The 24,001-nt window shown below is 39.8% G+C and overlaps 1 protein-coding gene across 3 annotated transcripts in view; it reads left to right on the top strand.

Annotated features, from left to right (window-relative positions):
- The window catches only part of LOC132347661 (beta-adrenergic receptor kinase 2), a 121,268-nt gene that overhangs the window by 8,277 nt on the left and 88,990 nt on the right, over nt 1-24,001 (top strand). For all 3 annotated transcript variants that reach the window (XM_059894386.1, XM_059894387.1, XM_059894388.1), the window contains exon 2: nt 14,855-14,931. In XM_059894386.1, coding sequence (XP_059750369.1) covers nt 14,855-14,931 — 77 coding nt within the window. The remainder of the gene's footprint in view (nt 1-14,854; nt 14,932-24,001) is intronic.

Below are 24,001 nucleotides of genomic sequence, written 5' to 3'. Positions count from 1 at the left end.
TTTCGATGTGTCTTCTTTGAAAAGTACAAGGCTTTTGCTGTTGGGTGTAAGGGTGGGGGGCATCTATACCCCATGTAGAAATGGAACTAACCCTAATAGAAAAGGTCAAGGGACTTTCATATTCATCTTTTTTTTTTTAACATCTTTATTGGAGTGTAATTGCTTTACAGTGGTGTGTTAGTTTCTGCTGTACAACAAAGTGAATCAGCTATACATATACATATATCCCCATATCTCCTCCCTCTTGCGTCTCCCTCCCACCCTCCCTATCCCACCCCTCTAGGTGGTCACAAAGTACCGAGCTGATCTCCCTGTGCCATGCAGCTGCTTCCCACTAGCTATCTGTTTTACATTTGGTAGTATATCATATTCATCTTTAAAAGGCCCTGCTTTTTTCACCTACATGTACTGTTTCTTTTCTCATAATGACACCCTAACTGGGAAAGGGATTACGCAATGAATCTAATCATCACAACATTAAGTGTAGAGTAGAGTGTAAAGTTTTCCTGCTCTCTTTTTGTGTTCCATTTTGGAACCGCTTCCTTCTGTTTTGTTTCCAGTGGCCGTGGAGGAAAATTTATTATTTTATGCAAAACATCCCAAGTAGAATTGGGCTAGGAGGGGAAGGTGTTCTCTGCACAGTAGTAGTTTGTAAGTAAGGGATGAGAGGATGCTTATGTTAATAACACCCCCACCCCCACCCCACCCCTCCAAAGAGAAAACTGTAAGAGTTTTGTGTTCAGGGATTTCTTAGGGTTTAATCATTTGGTTTTTTTTTTTTTTTTTTTAATTCCATGTGGAAAATCAGCCAGCATCTTTATGTTTCAGTCCTTTAAATAAAGTGCCCTGCTTGAGAGGGGATTGGTATTTCAAAAAATTTTTTTTTTTTAATTCAGGTTACTCTGTAAGAGAAGCTTATTTTCTCTGGCCATGTCATGCTGGAACAGTTTGATGAACTAGAGGCTGGACGCTCCTTCCTGTAAGATCAGAATTTGAAGTTAAACATTATGGCCTGTGGGTGTCTCACAAGTCTCTGGTATAGGATAGATGGTGGCAGAACAGTAGAAAAAGCCAGACTCCAGTTTTGAAGGGCCTCCTCAGTGGTTCTAACCTGATAAAATTCTTTCCCTGCTCTTAAGAAACATTCTCCAGACCTGGGGTGTGAATTGGATCAGTATTAAAATGATCATGATGGGAGATCTACTTGCTGAGCTTAACACTTAGGTCTGACAATGTTAACTTATTAAACCCAATGACATCTGATGGTCATCTGTTTCATATTTATGCAAGAGATTTGAATTCAGAGTACAAAAAACCCCACTAATACTTGTATACAGTGCCTTGTAGTTTTACACATATTGACTCTTTCTTGTTAGTTTTTATGGTTATTCTCTGTAGTTGGTAGACATTTGAAAAAGAAAAAAGAAAATTACTCCAGACATGTCCACGTGGAGACATTGAGAGGGGTATTTTGTCTACTTGGGGGAAAGCTGGTACTCTCCTCGGACACCAGTGTCTTTCCTGTGGTCCTTGGGGGCTTCCCCCTGCCCTTCAGACTCAGAAACTGGATTCTGTCATGGCACTGGGTCTCTCTCTGCCTCTTACTGTGAAGTTCACATCAATCAGCTGAGTCGGCCCGACTAGCGCCTTCTCTTCTCTTATCTTCTTCGAGCCCGGTGGTTCTTATTTAAAGACCCCTTTGAGAATCCGATGAGGTAGAGGCTCCCACCCCTCAAAGTGCACTAACTCACATGGTCGATTTACCTGAAAAGCCAGACTATAGGTGGAGTGTCAGATTTGCTGCTTTACACTCAGCACTCATTCTCAGGAGCCTTGATGCCTGAAGTCCCCATGACCTGAGAGTTCTCCCCTGCAGGCGGCCCTCGTGGAAGTGACGCTGTCCTCAGAAGGTGACACAGGTGGCACAGTCCTGTGGCTGGAGGGGTTAGAAGGCCTAGCCCCCTGGCTCGGCAGCTGCAGTAGCTGGGACCAGGTCATTTCTCCACGGGGTGGCTTTACCCTGGGTGTGGAATCCTGGAATTCCCTGACAGTGAGAGGCCCGTGTCCACATTTTCATGTTTCCTGCTCTAACTGGTGCCAGGTGCCCCCTGGATTCGATAACACGGTCACTGAAGCCACAGCTTGTTAGCCGAGTAGCCTTTGGCATTTCTCTGCCCTTTGTGTTATGTGTTGATTTAAAATTTTCATTCTCCGAGGGCAAGCTTTTTCCCTTATTTTCAGATTCTTGGAAACGGCTCCACAATACTCATCATCCCCATTTTAGGAGGAAGTTCAGGTTCAGAGAGAAGCTAATTGCTCAAGATCACCTTGATAGCAAACGGCACAGTTGAGCCTCAGTTCAAATTCTGTGCATTTTAATAGACAACCTCAGACTACCTTCTGCCACATGAATCTTCTAAACAAAGAAGTTTCTTGGATTTGGGTAGAGGAACATTGTCAATTTCAGATGTTAGTAACACAGTTTGAAAATGCATTATCTTCATTCAGTTGGGTGATCTACTACAGGGATCTGATGAGGTGATCCAGTAGCTTACATATATTGATACTTTCATTATTTTCCTACCTCAGACACACTTGTAATTTCAGATGCACCCTTATTTCAAAAGCAAAATTAAAATTCACGTCTCTCCCTGTCTGTAGGTAAATGGGGATCTTTGGCTTGAACATACTTGTCAGTTACTCTAGATGCATTAAGGATTTTTTTATGTTACATTTATTAATCTTGTTAGTAGTACCTTCTAAATTGTGGTAGAAAATTAATGAAGCAGGTTGCCTATTAAACCTTCATACAGAAAGGTCGTTGAGCTCGTATTGGGATGGAGTTCTGTTTGTCAGAGACACTTCAGTGACTCCATCCACAACTCAACTTCTTCACCTGCTATCCCCGAAAAAGAGATTCCCCAAGTAAAACGCCTTATTGATCACTACTGGCAGTGAAAATAGAGCACCAACTCTGTCTCTGGAAAGCGGCAATGAAAAAGGTAAAGAATTAAGCATTTATCTTACCTTTCAGTACGAACTACATTTTAAGGTAACCATAACTCCCTAGTTGGTCATGGGAGATTCATCTTTGCAGAAGAATAGCAGCAAATCAGGAGGAAATTGCAGCAAATCAGAAGGAATGATGGAATTAGAAAAAAAATCATCATTTTGCAACTTTTACTGAAAGTATTGATTTAGGCAAAGATCATCAGTGTATGAAACCACTAAATGAAAGGTAGATGGGGGAATTTTAAATGGAGAGGTCAAACTTTCACCATCTGAATTTTCACATCACTAACGTTGGGGCTCAGGACAGGCCGACCCCAAAATAGGCTAAAGTGGTGTACTGATTATTTTGAATTAAGGTTACTTAAGAAACAACCAATGGAAGAACACTTTGACCCTCCTTTGTCTCCAGAAAGCAGGAAATAAATCTCCCATGTGAAAGGTACCCTCCCGGCCCCAGGAGGTAGAGAGACATCCTTATCACCAGAGATGGCGAATTCAGGGCCGAAAAGGCTGTGTAAACAAACCTTGTTATTACTTCTTCACTAATTTAGGACCCCAAGCCCAAATGTCTTTGTCTTGTCAGTTCTTCACAGATTTATTGTTTCTTTGTCTAAGAAGTATAAAAGCCACCTGCTTTGGTCATTTCTTTAGGTCCTATTTCTGTGAGACTTCTGTACGTATGAATTAAATTTGTTCTTTTCTCCTGTTACTCTGTCTTGTGTCCATTTAATTATTAGACTGGCCAAAGGAACTCAAGAAGGGGAGGGGGGAACTTCCCCTTCCCCAACACTGAGGAGAAATAAATGCATCTACTTGTATGAGGCAATATGAAGACTATGTAGTGAGTATTCCTGCCCCCAAAGGTGGACTTGAACGTACTCAAGTTCAGAGCTGACTTTTAGCTTACAGGACACACGGAGGTAGAAGAACAGATTGAGTGACCTTATGAGGAAGCAAACAGGCAAATCCAGAATGGGGGCCATCCTCCAGGACTGCTGTCCTGGTTTCCTCAGTAAGTCACTGGCATGAAGATAAAAAGTGGGTGGTGGGGATGGAGGGGTGCTCGAGAGTAAAACAGATTTCAGAGATATAATAATCAAATGAATGTGTGGATCTTGATTTGATCTTGATTCAAACCCAACTATATGAAAGACACCTCTGAGAGAATCCTGGAAATTTGATTTAGGAAATGGGTATTAGATCTTCAAGATTTATTGTTATTTCCAGGGTGGGGTTGGGAAGTGATAATGGATCATGTTTATTGGAAGGAAAATGTCCATAGTTTTTAGAAATGCAGATAGAAGTAGTAAAGGTAAAACAATACGTAGTCTGAGATTTGCTTTAAAATGCTTTTAAAAAAACGGAGGAAAAGTGAGGGGGAGGATGAAAGTAGCAGACTAAAATCTTGATAACTTCCTGAGGTGTTGATTGACGGGTTATGGGTGTTCACTCTACCATTTTCTACTTTTTGCATGTTTGAAAAATTTTACAAGAATTTTTAAAACCAGTAGAGAAGATTGCTTTGTGTGTGGATCAAGACTATCTTCAGGTAGGGCTGACGATAACCTCGTTGTTGTCCCAGTGTCACGTGTAACCAGCACTGGTGACTTCGGATATAAATTCCTGTGACACATCGTATGGAGATACAGAACGTCCAGCATCTCAAATAACTGAGACTGAAGGAAGGCTGATGTGCTTTTTGGAAACTGCATTAGATGACTGAAAAAGAGCCTCGTGACACTGATGGCAAAGATATGGATAGAGTTGTAATAAATGCATTTGCAACCAGAGTTCTGACTCATCCAAGTCGTGTGGACAGATTTACAACCTTTTGACTGGAAGACTTCTCATCGAAGGATGAGAAAAAAAAAAAAGATGGAAAAAGATTATCCAAGAGAGGAAGCATATTAAGACGTGAAACTTTAGAAAACTGTATCCATTTACTCACTGAGTATGGAAGACTTCACTGAACCTCATTCAGTCATGAATATCTATTAAATCATAGCTCTGATGTTTACATTTAGCAGGAAAAAAATAATAACCCATGCTATTTAAGATGATCTATCCTGTAAGCATACTTTCCATGCCTAAGGATACTCTGCAAAATAATTCTCTCTCACTGAGGTTACTTTGACAACTTTCTATTTTTAAGTTATGTGACTATTAACTTGTCAAAACATTTCAAAATAATTTCTTTAAAAGAAGTGTTTTCTAATGTGTTGCTCTAAACCAGACCTCACCAACTAATTACCAATATGACTGGTATGAAGAAAAACAAAACTTTAAGAGAAGTCAAAACAAATCTGGATAAATGGGAGAGTTACAAGATATTTCTAGACAGGAAGACTCAGTATTGAAAAGATGTCAGTTCTCTTCAAATTAACCTATCCCAATCAAAATCCACATGAGAATTTTAAAGAATGTGATAAGCTGATCCTCATTCATCTAGAAGAGAAAAATGGGCAAAAATAACCAATAAAATTTTGAAAAAGTTAAACAGCAGGGGTCTGCTCTACCGAATATAAAACATTGCTATAGGAATGAAAACAGTGTGGTCTTGTTTCAGGCACATAAGACACATAAGTGGCAGAGCATGCAAAATCTCCTGTATATGCATATTTATATTCATCTATATAGTAAAATTTGAATTTGGCTTATGAGCAAAGGTAGCATTTTGAGTCTGTTGGGGAAGGGATTGTGCATGATAGCTGGCCATCAGGTAAAGTCATAACCCCTCCACACTGTAAAAAAATAAATTCCCCAGTGTTTAATGAGATAATCATCAAAATATTAAAAATAGAAAAACATGAGAGTATATATTTTTATCACTCTGGGATATAAAGGGCTGTCCCAGGTGAACCCCAAACCTGGAAACCATAAAGGAGAAAATGAATGAATACATGACACAGATGAAGAGTTCTCGTGTGATAAGTGGTATCATGTACCAAATTAAAAGATGAGTAGTTGAAAAATTCCATTGGATGATCTTATACGGAGCATATTTTACTTTGTAAATCTGTTTGCCTAGAGAGTGCTTGTTCTCTGAGGTTCTGGCCTGGTTCACATTGTCTTAGGGAAGAACTGTGGGAGGGGGACAAGGAAGCTCAGCAATTGTATCCAAGTCAGCATTTTTGCCAGTTGTAGAAACAAAATGTCATCTGTCAGTCCTTGGAAAGGAAGTGTTTGCTTTATATATTTATTTTTTGGCCGTGCTGCAAGGCACGCGGGATCTTAGTTCCCCGACCAGGGATCGAACCCAAGCCCCCTGCAGTAAAAGCGCAGAGTCTTAACCACTGGACCGCCAGGGAAGTCCTGAAGTGTTTGCTTTAAAAAAAAAAAAGCCATGGGGGCTTCCCTGGTGGTGCAGTGGTTGAGAATCTGCCTGCCAATGCAGGGGACATGGGTTCGAGCCCTGGTCTGGGAGGATCCCACATGCCGCGGAGCAACTGGGCCCGTGAGCCACGACTACTGAGCCTGCGCGTCTGGAGCCTGTGCTCCGCAACGAGAGAGGCCGCGATAGTGAGAGCCCCACGCACCGCGATGAAGAGTGGCCCCCACTTGCCGCAACTAGAGAAAGCCCTAGCACAGAAACAAAGACCCAACATAGCAATCAATCAATCAATCAATCAATAAAAAAAAAATAAGCCATGAAAAGTTGGACATTAATCTCAAGGGTGGTAATTTAGGTATTCTCGCGTAGTTAGAAAAATGAGTCCAAAAGTGGAGGCTGTATGTTGTCTGGCAATTTTCTCTGTGTTTTTTTTTTTTAACCTGCTGCTATCCTTTGTCCGTTTACTTCAATTATTCGGTGCAGGCTGGCATGGCTTATCAGATGCTGCACGAGTGGTCCCGTTGCTTTCTCTGTCAGGGGCCCCTTGGGATCTGGAGTTAAGCCGTGTTGCACTAGACTCTGTAGGCCCATGTGATTGCCCCTGTTGACGCGTACCTGTGACACTGCGTTGGGACTCCCTGCTTACCCCACTGTCACCCCTCTAGACGTGGCCCCCTTCAGGGCAGAGACCGGGTGGGACCCACTGTGTATTCTGAGTGTCATGCACAGTGCCTGGCTCGTGGAAAGGAGACACTTCCTATCTTGAATGAATGAGTGATTAAGTGAACAGGGGATGGGTACGGAGGTGTGTATGTTTACAATACATTGTGGGAAATGATACAATGGTGCCACCTGACATGCAGTGGAAACCGAAGTAAGAGGGCTTGCCTCTGCAGGGGTTGGCGAAGGCCAGTGACCCTGACCTGGATCCTGGAGGCTGAGCAGGAGGTTTTCACATGAGGAGAGGCATTAGTGGGAATGGCATTTACAGAATTACAGAGCAGTGAAGAAATCCTGCGTGGCTACTGTGTGAGGACAGAGGGAAGATATGGTTGATGAGGTAGCCTGGGGCGTCTTTGAAAATGCTCCCCATAACGTGCCAGGGAGTTTGGATATTGGGCAAAATGTGAGGCCCTTGGGATCTTTTTTTAAAAATTTATTTTATTGAAGTATAGTTGATTTACAATGTTGTGTTAATTTCTGCTGTACAGAAAAGTGATTCAGTTATACATATATATGCATTCTTTTTCATATTCTTTTCCATTATGGTTTATCGCAGTATATTGAGTCTAGTTCCCTGTGCTATACGGTAGGACCTTGTTGTTTATCCATTCTCTATATAATAGCTTGCATCTGCTAACCCCAAACTTCCAATCCATCCCTCCCCCTCTCCCCTTCCCCTTCCCCCTTGGCAACCGCAAGTCTGTTCTCTGTGTCTGTGAGTCTGTTTCTGTTTTGTAGATAAGTTCATTTGTGTCATATTTTAGATTCCACATATAAGTGATATCATATGGTATTTGCCTTTCTCTGTCTGACTTACTTCTCTTAGTATGATAATCTCTAGGTCCATCCATGTTTCTGCAAATGGCATTATTTCATTCTTTTTTATGGCTGAGTGATATTCCATCATATATGTATATATACCACATCTTCTTTACCCATTCATCTTTTGATGGAAATTTAGGTTGTTTCCATGTCTTGGCTATTGTAAATAGTGCTGCTATGCCTTGGGATCTTTTAAATGAGATAATTCCATGAAAAATGGCTCTTAGGAACAAGGAGGATGCTCCCGGCCCTCCTACGGACTCTCCTTGGCTCCAGTTTTCCCCTCCTCTGATGCTTATTCCACACAGACAGCAAGGTAGCCATCAAATGAAGCTGCTTCTATATTGTTGCTGATGCAAACGTATTTTGAGAGAAAGATAAATGGGTTCAAAAATGATTATTGTAACCAATTTGAAGGGACGGTTTAGATCACAAAGTTTTAGTAACTGATTAGGTAAATTTGATGAACCCATAACTTTGTTCATCTTTCATATTGTATCTGTTCAGGGGTAACTTTTGTATTGATGGTGTGGGTTTTTTTTGTTTGCTTTTTGTTTTTTGTTTTTGCCAGTGAAATTCAATTATGTTTAGTGTCACTTTAATATCAGGTAATATATTGCAAAAGAAAAGGCATTAAAAACAGGATGTGGATTGTCAAAATATTGGAGGAAAAAACACAAAGGAATTCACATTTAGCTTAATTGGGTTGTGGTCGCCTGAATATAGATCATCTCATGCGCTGTTGTTTAATGCTATACAAATTACATACAAGACTTTTCTGCCAAAGATCTGGTGAACCGAGGAACCTTGGGAAGAGCTGACAGTATGAAAGAAAGCAGTTTCCTTTTGGGGGAGTTGAATCTTGGTATGATTGCTTAGTTATCCTATCTTAAAAAAAGCCTGCCTTTTGGGTTTCTTGATGGTCATAATGATAACAGTTCTTATTTGGGCAGTGCTTCTAACAAAGCCATCTTGCTTGATCTTCACAACTACCTTATGCATGACTAGTTTTTTTTTAGGTGATGTGTCACATATGATTTGAAATATTTGTTTAGATGCATTTTACTTTGGACATCAGAATAGAACAGAATTAAACTTCACATAGAATATAGAGACTTTTAATAATGGGAGGTATCCATAGTCATCCTTTGGCCAGTAGAGAGCAGATATCTGCTCTTTAAACTACTTTAGTAGTAGAAAAATTCTTTAAGTTATGATACAATATTTATTATACTTACCTTGCATTTGTGTAGCAGAACCCCAGTAGGTCATGACAGGTAGGGTTGGTATATCACCAACCAGTTGGTATTAAATTTAAAAAAACCATTATGCCTCCAATCGGTATAGTATTATACATAGTAAGTATATATGCTTATTTTGTTGAAGAGGTGTGTAAAGTAATGGTCCAGGAATCTGGAGGCCATATTTTGATTGTTTTAAACTTTCTGTAATGAAAATTTCAAACATGTACAGGAGAGAATCATACAATAAATTTGTCGCCACCACTCAGCTTTATCAATAATCAACACATAACCAATCTTGTTTCATCCATACATTGTTTCCTTTAGGTTATTTTGAAGCATACCTAGACATGATATATATCATTTCATCTGTAAATATTTCTGTATTTCTAAAAGATAAGAGCTCCGAAAATACCCAACATAAGCATAACACATTGCTACTGCTAAAAAAGTGATACTTGCTTAATATCATAAAATATTCAATCCGTATTCACATATCTTCAGTTTTTTTACAAGAAATTTGTTTTACTTGAATTGAGTTTTAAATAAGGTTCATATGTTACACCTGATTGTTATTTCTTTTAAGTCTTTTTTGAACTATAGGTTCCCTATCATTTTTCCTCTTGAAATTTTTTGTTGAAGAAACTGGGTCATCTGTTGTGTAGAGTTTCCCACACCCAAGATTTTGCTGATTGCATCCTTGTGGTATGATGATGATAATAATAAAATCTCTAGCTTTATTGATGTAATTCATGTAAAATAAACTACACATATTTCAAGACTGCCCCCAGATGCCAGCTGCAATATGTGTCTAAGGTCTACCTGCATTTCTACCTAACTGACTACACGTTTTGGGGTTCCCACGACCTTCTTCTTAGGTTTGAGATTTCACTAGAACAACTCGCAGAACTCAAGAAAGTCCTACGCCTATGATTAGTTTTACTGTAAAGGGTTCAACTCAGGAACTGCAAAGTGGTTGTTACGTAGGGCAGGGTCTCATGGGAAGGAGTGGAGTACAGAGCTTCCACACCCTCTCCAGGAGTGCCACCCTCCCAGCACATTGAAGGGTTCATCAGCCTGGAAGCTCTCCAGACCTCATCGTTCTAGAGTTCTTATTCAAGTTTCATTACACAGGCCCCATTGATTAAATCATTGGCTATTAGTAATTGAACTCAGTTCTAGCCTCCTGGAAATCAAGTGGTAGGGCTGAAAGTTCCAATCCTCTAATCACATGGTTGGTTCCTCTGGCAACCAGTCCTATCCTGAAGTTATCTAGGGGTTTTCCAAGTCACCTCATTAGCATAAACTCAGGTATGGGTGAAAAGGGCTTCTTATGAATAAGACATTCCTATCACTCAGGAAATTCCACCGGTTTGAGGAGCTCTGCCAAGAAGCAGGACAGAGACCAAATATCAATACATACATTTTTAATTTTACTGCATATATCATTTCCAAAAGTTTGCTCCTGCCTCTTTGTTATCAAACAATATGTACTCTTTTTTTTTTTTTGTAATCTGGCTCCTTTTACTCAGAATAATTTTTTTGAGATCCACCCATGTTATATCAATAATTTATTCCTTTTCATTGTTGAATATTATTACCTTATATGGATATCCACTCATATTTATCCATTTGTTCACCTATTGGGGGCACTTGGGTTGTTTCCAGTTTTTGATCATCACGAATAAAGCTGCTGAGAACATTCATGTACAAGTCTTTGTATGGGTGTATGCTTTCATTTCCCTGGGGTAAATACCTAGAAGTGGAATTGATGGGATTTTATAGTGGTTTGTGTTTAACTTATTACGAAACTGCCCAATTGTTTTCCAAAGTGTTTGTTTCGTTTTACATTCCCACTTGCAGTGTATGAGAATTCTGGTTATTCCACGTCTTTGCCAATGTGTGATACGGTCAGTCTTTTCAAATTTTAGCTACTCTAATAGGTGTGTAGTAATACCTCATTGTGATTTTAATTTGCCTTTTCCTAATGACTAATGTTGAGAATCTCTTCATATGCTTCTTTGCCATCCACATATCTTCTTTGGTGAAGTGTCTGTATGCGTAATTTGCCCATTTTTTTTAAGAGGGTTTTTTGTTTTGTTATTCTTGAGCTTTGAAAATCCTTTATATGTGCTGGATACAATTCCTCAATCAGATATATGATCTGCCAGCATTTCCTCTCAGTCTGTGGTTTGTCTTTTAATTCTCTCCATTGTTTTTTGAAGAGCAGAATTAAACCAAAATTCAGTAACAGAAGGATATCTGGAAATCTCCAAATATCTGGAAATGAATCACCTCAGTAATAAATAACTTACAGTTCAAGGAAAAAAATATCAAGAGAAATTAGACTATAATTTGAATTGAATGAACATGAAAACAGACTATTAATATCTGTGAGGTACAGTTAAGTCAATGCCCAGAGGAAATTTTATAACTTTAAATGATTATATTAGAAATGTTTAAATTCAGTGGTGAGACTTTGTAAGACATTAGAAAAGTAGCAAATTAATCCCACAGTAAATTGTAAGCATTTAAATAACAAAGAGTGGAAATCAGTGAAATATAAAAAATATAAATAATAGAAGAAAATGAATGAAACAAAAACTAAACATCAGTACAGTTGATAAACGTCTGCCTAGATTGATCAAGGGAAAACAAAAGGAAAATACAGTTTAACAGTATAAAGAATGAATGAAGAACTGTCACTAAATCTTACGGACATTAAAAGGGCAATAAAGAAATATCAAATTTCAGTAATTCGACAAATTGGATGAATTGGACAAATTCCTTGAAAGATACAAGTTACCAGTATAAGAAGGAATAGAAAATATGAATAGCCCTATATCTATGAAAGAAATGGAATTTGTAATTTAAAACCTTCCCACAAAGAAAATTCCAGGCTCAGATGGCTTCACTGATGAGTTCTATCAAACATTTGAAGAATTAATACTGTCTTACACCAACTCTTTCAGAAAAATTAAATAAAGGAATAATTCTCCTCTCATTTTATGAGTCATATTATCTTGATACCAAAACCAGAGAAAGCTATTATAAGAAAAGAACAAGACTTCTACACTGAAAGCTATGAAATAGTAATAAGAGAAATTACAGAAGCTTAGATAAATGGAGAAATATGTCATATTTATGCATAGTACACTTAGTATTATTGAGGTTAATTTCCCCCATATTGATCTGTAGATTCAACAAAATCCCCATCAAAGCCTCAGCAGGCTTTTTCTGGGAGGAAATTTCCATGTTGATTTAAAAAACTTATATACAGTGAACCTAGGATAGCCAAAAAACAAACAAAAAACAAAACCAAAAGCAATAAAACAAAGTTGGAATGCTTAGGTTACTAAACCTCCTGATTTCAAGACTTACTAAGCCTAAAGCTATCAAGATAATACAGTATTTTTGTAAGGGTAGACATATAGATCAATGCAACAGTATAGTCCAAAGACAGACATACACATATTTAGTGTTGAATCAACAAAGATGCCAAGAAAATTCAATGGAGAAGGGATAGTTTTTTCAACAAATGATACCAGAACGATTAGGTATTATAAAGAAAAAAAGAACCTTGGTTCTTACCTTGCATCGTACACAAAAATAACAAATGGATCTTAGACCTAAACATAAAATCTAAACTTTAAAATTTCTAAGGGAAAGTATAGGTTAAAATCTTCATGACCTTGGGATGTGAGAGATTTCTTAGCACAGACTGTCTACCAAAGAAGTAATCAGCACATTGGAACTCATTAACTAAACACTTGTTCTTTTAGAAGGACTTCATGAAGGAAATGAAGAGGCAAGGTTCAGAGTGGGAGAAAATATTATTAATCAGGGAAATGCAAATTAAAGTACAAATCAAAATGAAATACTATTACACACCCAACAGAGTGGCTAGAAGTAAAAATATTGACAACCGAAGTATTGGCAACTGGAACTATCATATATTGTTGGTGGGAATGTAAAATCCTACACCCAGTTTGGAATATGGTTCAGCAGTTTCTCATAGTGTTCAATATAACTCACCATATGACCAGCAGTTTCACCTCTAGATATTTACCCATGAAAAATGAAAACACATGCCCATAAAAAGACGTATACACAGATGTTTAAAGCAGCTTTATTTGTAATAACCCCAAACTGGAAACAACCCAAATGTCTATCAACAGATGAACAAATAAACAAATGGTAGAATATTCATACAATGACATACTACTTGGCAATAAGAAGGAACTGGATACTTATGCACACAACAATATGGATGAAGCTTGTTTATGCCGAGGGAAAGAAGCCAGACACAAAAGACAACATGTTGTATTATTTATATAAAATTCCAGAACTACAGCAAGTCATCTTTATTAACAGAAAGGAGATCAGTAGTTGCTCAGATCCTAGAATTTGGGGAGGTTGATTGCAAAGGAGCATCTTTTGGGGTGATAGAAATATTTGATATCTTGATTAGAAGAGTATGATATGTGAAAAACTCATTTAACAGTACACTTAAATGTGCATTTAATTACATGTAAATTATACCTCAATTAGTTTCAAAAAGGAAGGGATAATGCCAAATTGTTGCCCATCAGTGGATGATAGAGATTTAATTTCTACTTTTTCCATTTGGATAATCGCTTTGGGGGTTCACTTATTGAATAGTCCCTCCTTTCCCCATTTTTCTGCCTTGCCACTTCTATTATGTATCAAGGTTCCATGTATGTGTGGGTCAGTTTATATGCTTTCTGTTCCATTTCATTGGTCAATTTGTTTATCCTGTTTTAATTATTTTAGCTTCATAATAAACCCTTTTATCATCATTCTTTTTCTTCAGAAATGTCTTGGCTATTCTTGAGCCTGTGTTGTTTTGCATACACTTTATAAAGAGCTTATCTGTTTCTGCGTTCTATGAAAAATCCTATTGGAATATTGACGGGAATTGTATTGAGTTTATAGATGAATCTGGGTAGACTTTGGGTTTCTGCAGTATTAAATCTTTCCATTCCTAACTGTGGTCTATCTTTCCACGTATTAAGATCTTTACTGTCTCTCAGTACAATTTGTAATTTTTCCCTGTAACATTCCTGCACATATTTTAAAAGATTTATTTCAAGGCATTTGATGTTTCTTATTCTGGCGTAAGTGAAATCTTCCTTCTAATTATGTTTTATCGTGGTTTATCATTGATGTATAGAAGTGTGATTTTTTGAATATTAATATATCCAGGGAACATTTGCTTTTGCTTTAGAAAGAAACTCATTCATCGATTAGCAGAATTTGTCATGTGTGTGTACGCTTTTAATATTTTTGTAAAGTGGTGGTGTTGAGGGAAAGCTTCCCCAAAGTCCTTAAGTTATTTTTCATAGTCAAGTCTCTACATGTAAGATTGGCCCTGAGTCATGGGAAGAGGGTACTAGCTGGAGCTGTGGTGTTTCCAGCTTTAAATTTAGTCAGCTGTTTATGCAATCATGGGTGTCAATAAGAGGCATCTCTCGTCAAGCCAGTATCCTTTTTTTGGGCATATTTTTTATTGAGGTATAACTGACAAATGAAATTATTTATATTTAAAGTATACAATGTGATGATGTGATATACACATACATTGTGAAATGAATACCAAAATCAAGTTCATCAAGCCAATATCCTTGAATGAAGACATCCATGTATCTTCCATTCTAGGGATGGAGGCTGTCATTGTTAAAAACATGTCACTCTTCTCTTTTAGTATCCGGAGCGTGATGCAGAAGTATCTCGAGGAGAGACATGAAGTCACTTTCAACAAGATTTTTAATCAGAAAATTGGTAAGCCTGCTTGTTTGTTTGGCAAACTGTAATTCCAGTCGTGGTATCGGGTGGTGCCACAATAATGTATAAATGCAGCCCCTAATGCTGTTACATGCTTTATAGCTCAAGCTGGGGATGAAAGATATTGCATGTAATTAATAACATACTAAATGATTACTTATGTTCCTAGTAATATCTCTTGTAAGTAAGCTATTGGAAAACAGACTAGTTTGGCTGTAGGTTTTAAGACAGTTTGGGAGGTTCCCCAAATCAAAGGATTGGGTACTTGGAAACCAGAAAGAAGCTCTCTTTGGACCCGCGTCTGAGGTCCTCAGCTTCTCTCACTGATCTTGTACGTTCCTTGATCACAGGGGGTTGGCATGTGTCTTCGTAAACCTCACCCTGCTCTTGTGTCTGCTTCCAAAGTGTGGGACTGGCTTACTTGATCAGTTCTCATGGGTTTATGGGTTTTGTTTGCTGCTCACTATTGTCAGTTCCACATCAATTTCCCTTATTCCTGTGGCTCCATTTGGAATCTCTACTTAGCCGGTGACCAGGACTCCCCCTGTTGTGTACACAGATCTCATGGACCCATGCCCACCTCTGGCCAGCGCTGGTCTCAGCCTATGCAGATGTGTGGTTGTGTAGGAGTGCTCTGTGGTGACCGCAGTTAGTGCCCTAGAGGAATTAGGACTGGACAGGAATTGCTGTAGTGGGAATTTCAAGACCCACAAAGAAATGAGACACTGTATTCTCACCTGCCTTCTGAAAGACTGGCAGTTTGTTTAAAGGTGACTGTCGGCCAGGTTAGATGAGAAGCTGTTGTCCACCTGTTTGTTTGTTTTTTTTCCCATTCCCCAAAATCAGTTCCCACTGTCCAGAAATTTCCTAAACAATCTTTTGTTCTTGAGGCTAGGATTCATCATTTGGCCTGTCATCTGGCTCTATTGTTAACTTGCCCACAGTGATGTAATAAGCAGATCATGCTAGAGTTTTTCCATGAAATCAGCATAGCTGAATACAAGAGACCAGGAAGCTCTTTTCGTCTCTTTGCATCTTGTTTGCCTCCCACAACTGCTCAGAGAAGGTTTGCGGAGGAACTGTGTCTGAGTTTTTTAATTAACTTAATACTAGAGGATTACTCTGTTAAAATTTCAAGAAATTAAAGTCTTCTTAAAGTTTCCTGGAACTCTGCTTCTGCATGTAGTTCTGTTTCCATGATTCATAGACACAGGCTGGGACTTTCCTGGTGGTCCAGTTGTTAAGACTCTGCGCTTCCACTGCAAGGGGCATGGGTTTGCTCCCTGGTTGGGGAACTAAGATTCCCGCATGCTACACAGCACAGCAAAAAAAGAAAAAAAAAATTTCCATAGATACAGGCTGACTGATCCCTTTGAGACTGAATATTCTTAGAGATAATTCTGGGTCACCCTTCCATGTACAGGTAAGGAGGTGTAGACCCAGGTTGATGAAGTGACTTGTTCTGATCTGACGTTCTCCTTCTCTGATAATTCTTTAAAGGCTCTTGGAAAGAAAACCATGACTGTAACATACTGTAGAAAGTCACCCAGTAAAAACTGGAGAGATTTTTTGTTTTTTTTAGAAAGAATTACAGTGATCTCCTTTGTGCAAGGAAAGCAGAAACCAGTGCGGAAAGTCTTTGGAAGTTTGTGAACCACTTTTTGTCACAAAGTAGCTGTCTATGAAGGCAGTCTTCTGTAGATGTGGCTTCTGTGATAACCCACAAAATACAGTGGTCAAAAGGCAGCTGGCGTGCTCTGGAGAAGCAGATGAAGAGTAGCCCGTCCGTTCTGAGGACGACGTGGGGAGAGCCCTTAACCACATGGAAACGTTTCATCCTGAGCATCAGGATTTGGTGGGGGAACAGATTTGGCTTTCATCTCATCCTTTATTGCTGCTTCTCATTGCTTCCATGGTGTTTGGTTACCTGCCATCTATATAAATGCTCTCCTTTGCTTCTGATTTTGTACTGAAAAGCAGAAAATAAAACTAGCCTGATAACAAGATTGAGAAACTCCGTATCTTTGAGAGGGAAGGCAAAAAAGAAATTCTTTATTGGTTACTCAAATTTTTAAAAATGTTTTACAGCTTTGTTGAGATATATTTGAGATCGCATAAAATTCACCCATTTCGAATATACAGTTCAGTGGGTTCTCGTGCATTCAGAGTTGTGTGACCGTCAACAACTCTTGTCACAGAACATTTTCAACACCCCAGAAAGATACTCCACGCCCATCAGCAGTCCCTTTCCATTCTCCCTCTCCCCCCAACCCCTAAGTACCACTAATCTAATTTCTGCCTCTGTGGATTTGCCCGTGTTGGACACGCCACATAAACGGCATCATAAGAAGAGCTAACACCTATCCTTCTCAAACTCTTCCAAAATATAGCAGAGGGACTCATTCTACAAGACCACCATCACCCTGATACCAAAACCAGACAAAGATGTCACAAAGAAAGAAAACTACAGGCCAATATCACTGATGAACATAGATGCAAAAATCCTCAACAAAATACTAGCAAACAGAATCCAACAGAACATTAAAAGGATCATACACCATGATCAAGTGGGGTTTATCCCAGGAATGTAAGGATTCTTCAATATACGCAAATCAATTAATGTGATAACACCATATTAACAAATTGAAGGAGAAAAACCATACAATCATCTCAATAGATGCAGAGAAAGCTTTTGACAAAATTCAACACCCATTTATGATAAAAACCCTCCAGAAAGTAGGCATAGAGGGAACTTTCCTCAACATAATAAAGGCCATATATGACAAACCCACAGCCAACATCGTCCTCAATGGCGAAAAACTGAAACCATTTCCTCTAAGATCAGGAACAAGATAAGGTTGCCCACTCTCACCACTATTATTAAACATAGTTTTGGAAGTTTTAGCCACAGCAATCAGAGAAGAAAAAGAAATAAAAGGAATCCAAATCGGAAAAGAAGAAGTAAAGCTGTCACTGTTTGCAGGTGACGTGATACTATACATAGAGAATCCTAAAGATGCTACCAGAAAACTCCTAGAGCTAATCAATGAATTTGGTAAAGTAGCAGGATACGAAATTAATGCACAGAAATCTCTTGCATTCCTAGACACTAATGATGAAAAATCTGAAAGTGAAATTAAGAAAACACTCCCATTTACCACTGCAACAAAAAGAATAAAATATCTAGGAATAAACCTACCTAAGGAGACAGAAGACCTGTATGCAGAAAATTATAAGACACTGATGAAAGAAATTAAAGATGATACAAACAGATGGAGAGATATACCATGTTCTTGGATTGGAAGAATCAACATTGTGAAAATGACTATACTACCCAAAGCAATCTACAGATTCAATGCAATCCCTATGAAACTACCACTGGCATTTTTCACAGAACTAGAACAAAAAATTTCACAATTTGTATGGAAACACAAAAGACCCTGAATAGCCAAAGCAATCTTGAGAAAGAAAAACGGAGCTGGAGAAATCAGGCTCTCTGACTTCAGACTATACTACAAAGCTACAGTAATCAAGCCAGTATGGTACTGGCACAAAAACAGAAATATAGATCAATGGAACAGGATAGAAAGCCCAGAGATAAACCCACACACATATGGTCACCTTATCTTTGATAAAGGAGACAAGAATATACAATGGAGAAAAGACAGCCTCTTCAATAAGTGGTGCTAGGAAAACTGGACAGCTACATGTAAAAGAATGAAATTAGAACACTCCCTAACACCATACACAAAAATAAACTCAAAATGGATTAAAGACCTAAATGTAAGGCCAGACACCATCAAACTCTTAGAGGAAAACATAGGCAGAACACTGTATGACATAAATCACAGCAAGATCCTTTTTGACCCAGCTCCTAGAGAAATGGAAATAAAAACAAAAATAAACAAATGGGACCTAATGAAACTTAAAAGCTTTTGCACAGCAAAGGAAACCATAAACAAGACGAAAAGACAACCCTCAGAATGGGAGAAAATATTTGCAAATGAAGCAACTGACAAAGGATTAATCTCCAAAACATACAAGCAACTCATGAAGCTCAATATCAAAAAAACAAACAACCCAATCCAAAAATGGGCAGAAGACCTAAATAGACATTTCTCCGAAGAAGATATACAGATTGCCAACAAACACATGAAAGAATGCTCAACATCATTAATCATTAGAGAAATGCAAATCAAAACTACAGTGAGATGTCATCTCACACCGGTCAGAATGGCCATCATCAAAAAATCTACAAACAATAAATGCTGGAGAGGGTGTGGAGAAAAGGGAACCCTCTTGCAGTCTTGGTGGGAATGTAAATTGGTACAGCCACTGTGGAGAACAGTATGGAGGTTCCTTAAAAAACTAAAAATAGAACTACCATACGACCCAGCAATCCCACTACTGGGCATGTACCCTGAGAAAACCGTAATTCAAAAAGAGTCATGTACCAAAATGTTTATTGCAGCTCTATTTACAATAGCCAGGACATGGAAGCAACCTAAGTGTCCATCAACAGATGAATGGATAAAGAAGATGTGGCACATATATACAATGGAATATTACTCAGCCATAAAAAGGAACAAAAGTGAGTTATTTGGGACTTCCCTGGTGGCGCAGTGGTTGAGAATCTGCCTGCTAATGCAGGGGACACGGGTTCGAGCCCTGGTCTGGGAAGATCCCACATGCCACGGAGCAGCTGGGCCCGTGAGCCACAACTACTGAGCCTGCGCGTCTGGAGCCTGTGCCCCGCAACGGGAGGGGCCGCGATAGTGAAAGGCCCGCGCACCGCGATGAAGAGCGGTCCGCGCACCGCGATGAAGAGCGGTCCCCGCACCGCGATGAAGAGTGGCCCCCACTTGCTGCAACTAGAGAAAGCCCTCGCAGGAACCGAAGACCCAGCACAGCCAAAAATAAATAAATAAATAAAGCCGAGGTTTAAAAAAAAAAAAAAGTGAGTTATTTGTAGTGAGGTGGATGGACCTAGAGACTGTCATACAGAGTGAAGTAGGTCAGAAAGAGAAAAACAAATACCGTATGCTAACACATATATATAGAATCTAAAAAAAAAAAAAGAAAAAGGACAGAAGAACCTAGGGGCAAGACAGGAATAAAGATGCAGACCTACTAGAGAGTGGACTTGAGGATATGGGGAGGGGGAAGGGTAACCTGGGACAAAGTGAGAGAGTGGCATGGACATATATACACTACCAAACGTAAAACAGATAGCTAGTGGGAAGCAGCCGCATAGCGCAGGGAGATCAGCTCGGTGCTTTGTGACCACCTAGAGGGTGGGATAGGGACGGTGGGAGGGAGGGAGACGCAAGAGGGAAGAGATATGGGGACATATGTATAACTGATTCACTTTGTTATAAAGCAGAAACTAACACACCATTGTAAAGCAATTATACTCCAATAAAGATGTTAAAAAAAAAACGGCATCATATAACACGTGGCCTTTTGCATCTGGCTTCTCTCAACATAATGTTTTCAGGGTTCATCTACGTTGTAGCGTGGGTATCAGTACTGCCTGCCTTTCTGTACCTGATAATATTCCCACGTATGGCTATGCCACATTTCATTTATCCATTCATCCGCCGACTGTTTCCAGTTTTTGGCTCTCATGAATAACGCCACTAGGAGAAGAAGGTGTTTTTTAACGTGTAATTTGAGCAAGTGGTTCCGTGTTATTAACATGCCCTGGGGGGGGGTGTGTGTGTGACAGGCCTGCCCTCCCCTGCAGCTCTAGTTCCAGTCTCTGAAATGCATTGAGGATTCTGTCTTCCTTTGTGTTTTCTGCTCCCCACTCTCCCTCCTGTAACCCCTTTCTGCCATCCCCACTCCCCCCACCCCCCCAGTCACACGTTGCAAGCCCCAGAGCTGTTTTTTCCGTTGTGATTAAACCGTCACCTGAAGCCGCCTCCAGGAGCCTCTGATCTGAACCCCCTAGTGTCATTAACGTGGCCCTTGTGCTATTAACTTCAGCCTCACAGATTTTCCCCCACTGAGAACAGCTTTGCTGGGCACTGAGGGTCTGTGACTTTTATCTCAATTAGGCCGTTAAACTGAAACATGGTTTAGATAAATAAATAACTCCTCCTTCCCTTACTCCTGACTCTGACCTTGGAGCTGGTGAGCTGGCTGGGGAGAAGGTCACAGGATGGGGGCTGGGGGATGGGGAGAGAGGACAGGGTAATCGTGCCTGACACGGATCTGTAACTACACGTGGACAGAGCTGTATACTGAACGTGTCTGGTCTCTCCTTTGCTCCGAGGGGTTCCCGTTTTCTGGTTGGTGTGAGGGGTGGGGCAGAGTGGAAGGTGGACCAAGGTTGCAGTAGCTTTGTCTGACTCTCTAGGTCTGTGACATCCCCCTTCAAGCACATCCCTCTTCCCCACTGTCTCCCCATCTCTTCCCTCCGCCCCTTTCCGTGACTGTCTCCCTGTGTTTCCACCTTGTTGCTTTTCTGTGGTCCCTCTGTTTCTCTTTCACCCTCTACCTGTCTCCTCCTTTTGTCTCCTTCCGAACCTTCCAGCATCCCCTATGCTGCGGTTGGCGCGTGGTTTGGGGGATCACCCTCCAACGCGGGCTGCAGCCGACTTGTCAAACTGCTTTGTGAAACAAAAAATGTAGAAATCTTTCATTTACTTGGCCTCTGAGGCTTCGCTGGGGTGGCGGGCAATTGGCAGGCCTGTCGGCTACACCCCACACTCGTCGTTGTTTCATATTCTTAGCTATAAAAGTGGGGATACAAATGGTACCTGCTTCATGAGGCCGTAGTGAGGATCCAGCAGGAAATGGATGCGAAGCCCTGAACGCAGTGATTGATTCTCAGCAGATGCTCAATGAATGAAATCTCTTAAATGAAATCGTTTATTATAAAAATTTTTAGTCCTGGGTGAAAATGGACCAGAACAATGAGCCCCCATGCATATACATCACCCAGATTCGATATGTTTCAAAATTTTGTGTACCTGCTTTGTCCATCCTCTCTTTTTGTGGTTGCCGGAATATTTTAAAGCAATTAGCAAACCCCTCGTAGCATTTCAGCCCTATGTGCATCTCTAAAAAATCTGAATGTTTTCTCATACAACCTTAAGACCTTTATGCCAACCAATGAAAATGATGATTCTTACTTTAATACTGAGTCCATATTCAGGTTTTTCTGATTAACTTTAAAATGTCCTTTTACTCTTGTGTTTTTTGAATCAGGATCCAAATATTGTTCTTGTATTGTAATTGGTAATAACATCCCATTAATCCAGAACAGTCCCCCAGCCCACCCCCACCCCCAGGTAATTGACGTATTGAAGAAACTGGGCCGGCTGTAGAGTGTTCCACATTCTGGATTTCTCTGTTTGCTTTTTCGTGGTGTCATTTAAATTGCACTTCTGCTTCCTAAATTTCCTGTGAACTGAAAGCCAGCTCCAACAGCTGGATTAGCGTGTTAGGTTCGGACTTTGTAGCAAGAGGCACGTGACACGTAGGTGCCGCTCTGCCGTCACTTCTCTAAAGTGGGCTCAGGTGCGGTCAGCTCTCCGGCTCCTCATTCAGCTGTCATCTGCCGTTCGTTTCATTTTCACTGACGATCTCTGCATAAATCGATTATTTTATTAGGAAGTTAGGAAGCGGTGAGTTTGCTAATCATGCCATTCCTTCCACGTTGACTGCTTTTACTCATCCACTTGAGCTATATATTTGCCTGTAAAGACAGTCAGGTGCGGTTGGGAGAAATTCTCCCGTGACTTTTAAAAGCCTCCAGGTGTTACTCCCAGGGGTAACCCGCTGAAAGAGATTGTGCAGATATAATTAAGGTTGTGTTCTGGGTGGGTTGAATTTGCTTACATCAGCCCTTTAAAAGCAGAGAATGTCCTCAGGCCGGCAGCAGAAGTCAGAGAGATTGAAGCAGGAGAAAGGTGGGACGCACCCTTGCCGACTTTGCAGGTGGAGGGGGCCCCATGAGAAGGATTGTGAGTGTTGTCGAGGAGCTGAGGGTGACCCCTCCTCCTTGGCAGGCAGCAAGGGAACAGGGACCTCAGTCCTACAGCCCTCGGAACTGCATTCTGCCAACAGCATGAATGAGTTTGGGAGCAGATTCCTCCCTGGAGCCTCTAGATAAGAACCCAGGTTGCCAGCACCTTGATTCTGGCTTTGTGAGCTCCTAAGCAGAAAACCCAGCAGAGCCAGCCAGGACTTCTGACCTCCAGAGCTAGGAGGTATTTATTAGTGTTGTTTTTAAGTCACTGAGTTTGTGGATATTTGTTACACAGCAATAGAAGACTAACAGAGCAGGATCAATGCTTAACTTCTTTGTTTTTAATTGCCGGTTTCCAGAATAAAAAAGGTTAAGTAACTGACAGCTGCCTTTATCTTCCTCATCCTTACATAGAAATCATACGTCTTAACGGACATCAGTGAAGTTGATTCCTAATTTGCTGTCAGTAAAACTTACTCATTTAGATATTGACAAACGTCCTGGGTTTGGCTCATTGAAAGAATGGTTTTAAAGGGATACTGGTTATCAAATAGACAGTAAAATCAACTTGTCAGTTAAAATCAATTTGTATGGTTAAGATGTTTTGCTACCATTTTCTTCTGTGATATACTGAAATAATTTCATCATATGCAAGTGGGGCACATAACATTTGATAAATTCCATCTGTCTGTTGACCATCTACTCACTTCTCTGACTGCATACCCTCTCCTGTTAGAGAAGGATGTTTCCGATTATAAGGAGACTCCAAAATAGATGCTTAATTCATAAAGTATGCAAATGTTCCTCTCATATATAAAGAACATCATGGTTAAAGTACTATGACGTCACATCATTATTGCCACGGAAGACATTTCATTTTCTCACACTGACTTCAGAGCTTAATCCAGAGTCTGAATATTAATCTTTTTGAATTCGTGTGAGAATTGGTGTCTTTGAAACATGGTTTTGGTCAAAACAAAATTTTGCGACTTTTACTCTTTTAAAAACAGGTTTATCGAGGCATGATATTACATGTTATAAAATTCACTCATTTTGAGTGTATAATTTGATGAGTTTTAGTAAACTCTG

This window comes from Balaenoptera ricei, chromosome 14 (assembly GCF_028023285.1).
Source record: "Balaenoptera ricei isolate mBalRic1 chromosome 14, mBalRic1.hap2, whole genome shotgun sequence".
Classification (NCBI taxonomy): Eukaryota; Metazoa; Chordata; class Mammalia; order Artiodactyla; family Balaenopteridae; genus Balaenoptera; species Balaenoptera ricei.
The sequence above is the reverse complement of the archived record's forward strand: the minus strand, read 5'-3'. Positions and strand labels throughout refer to the sequence as shown.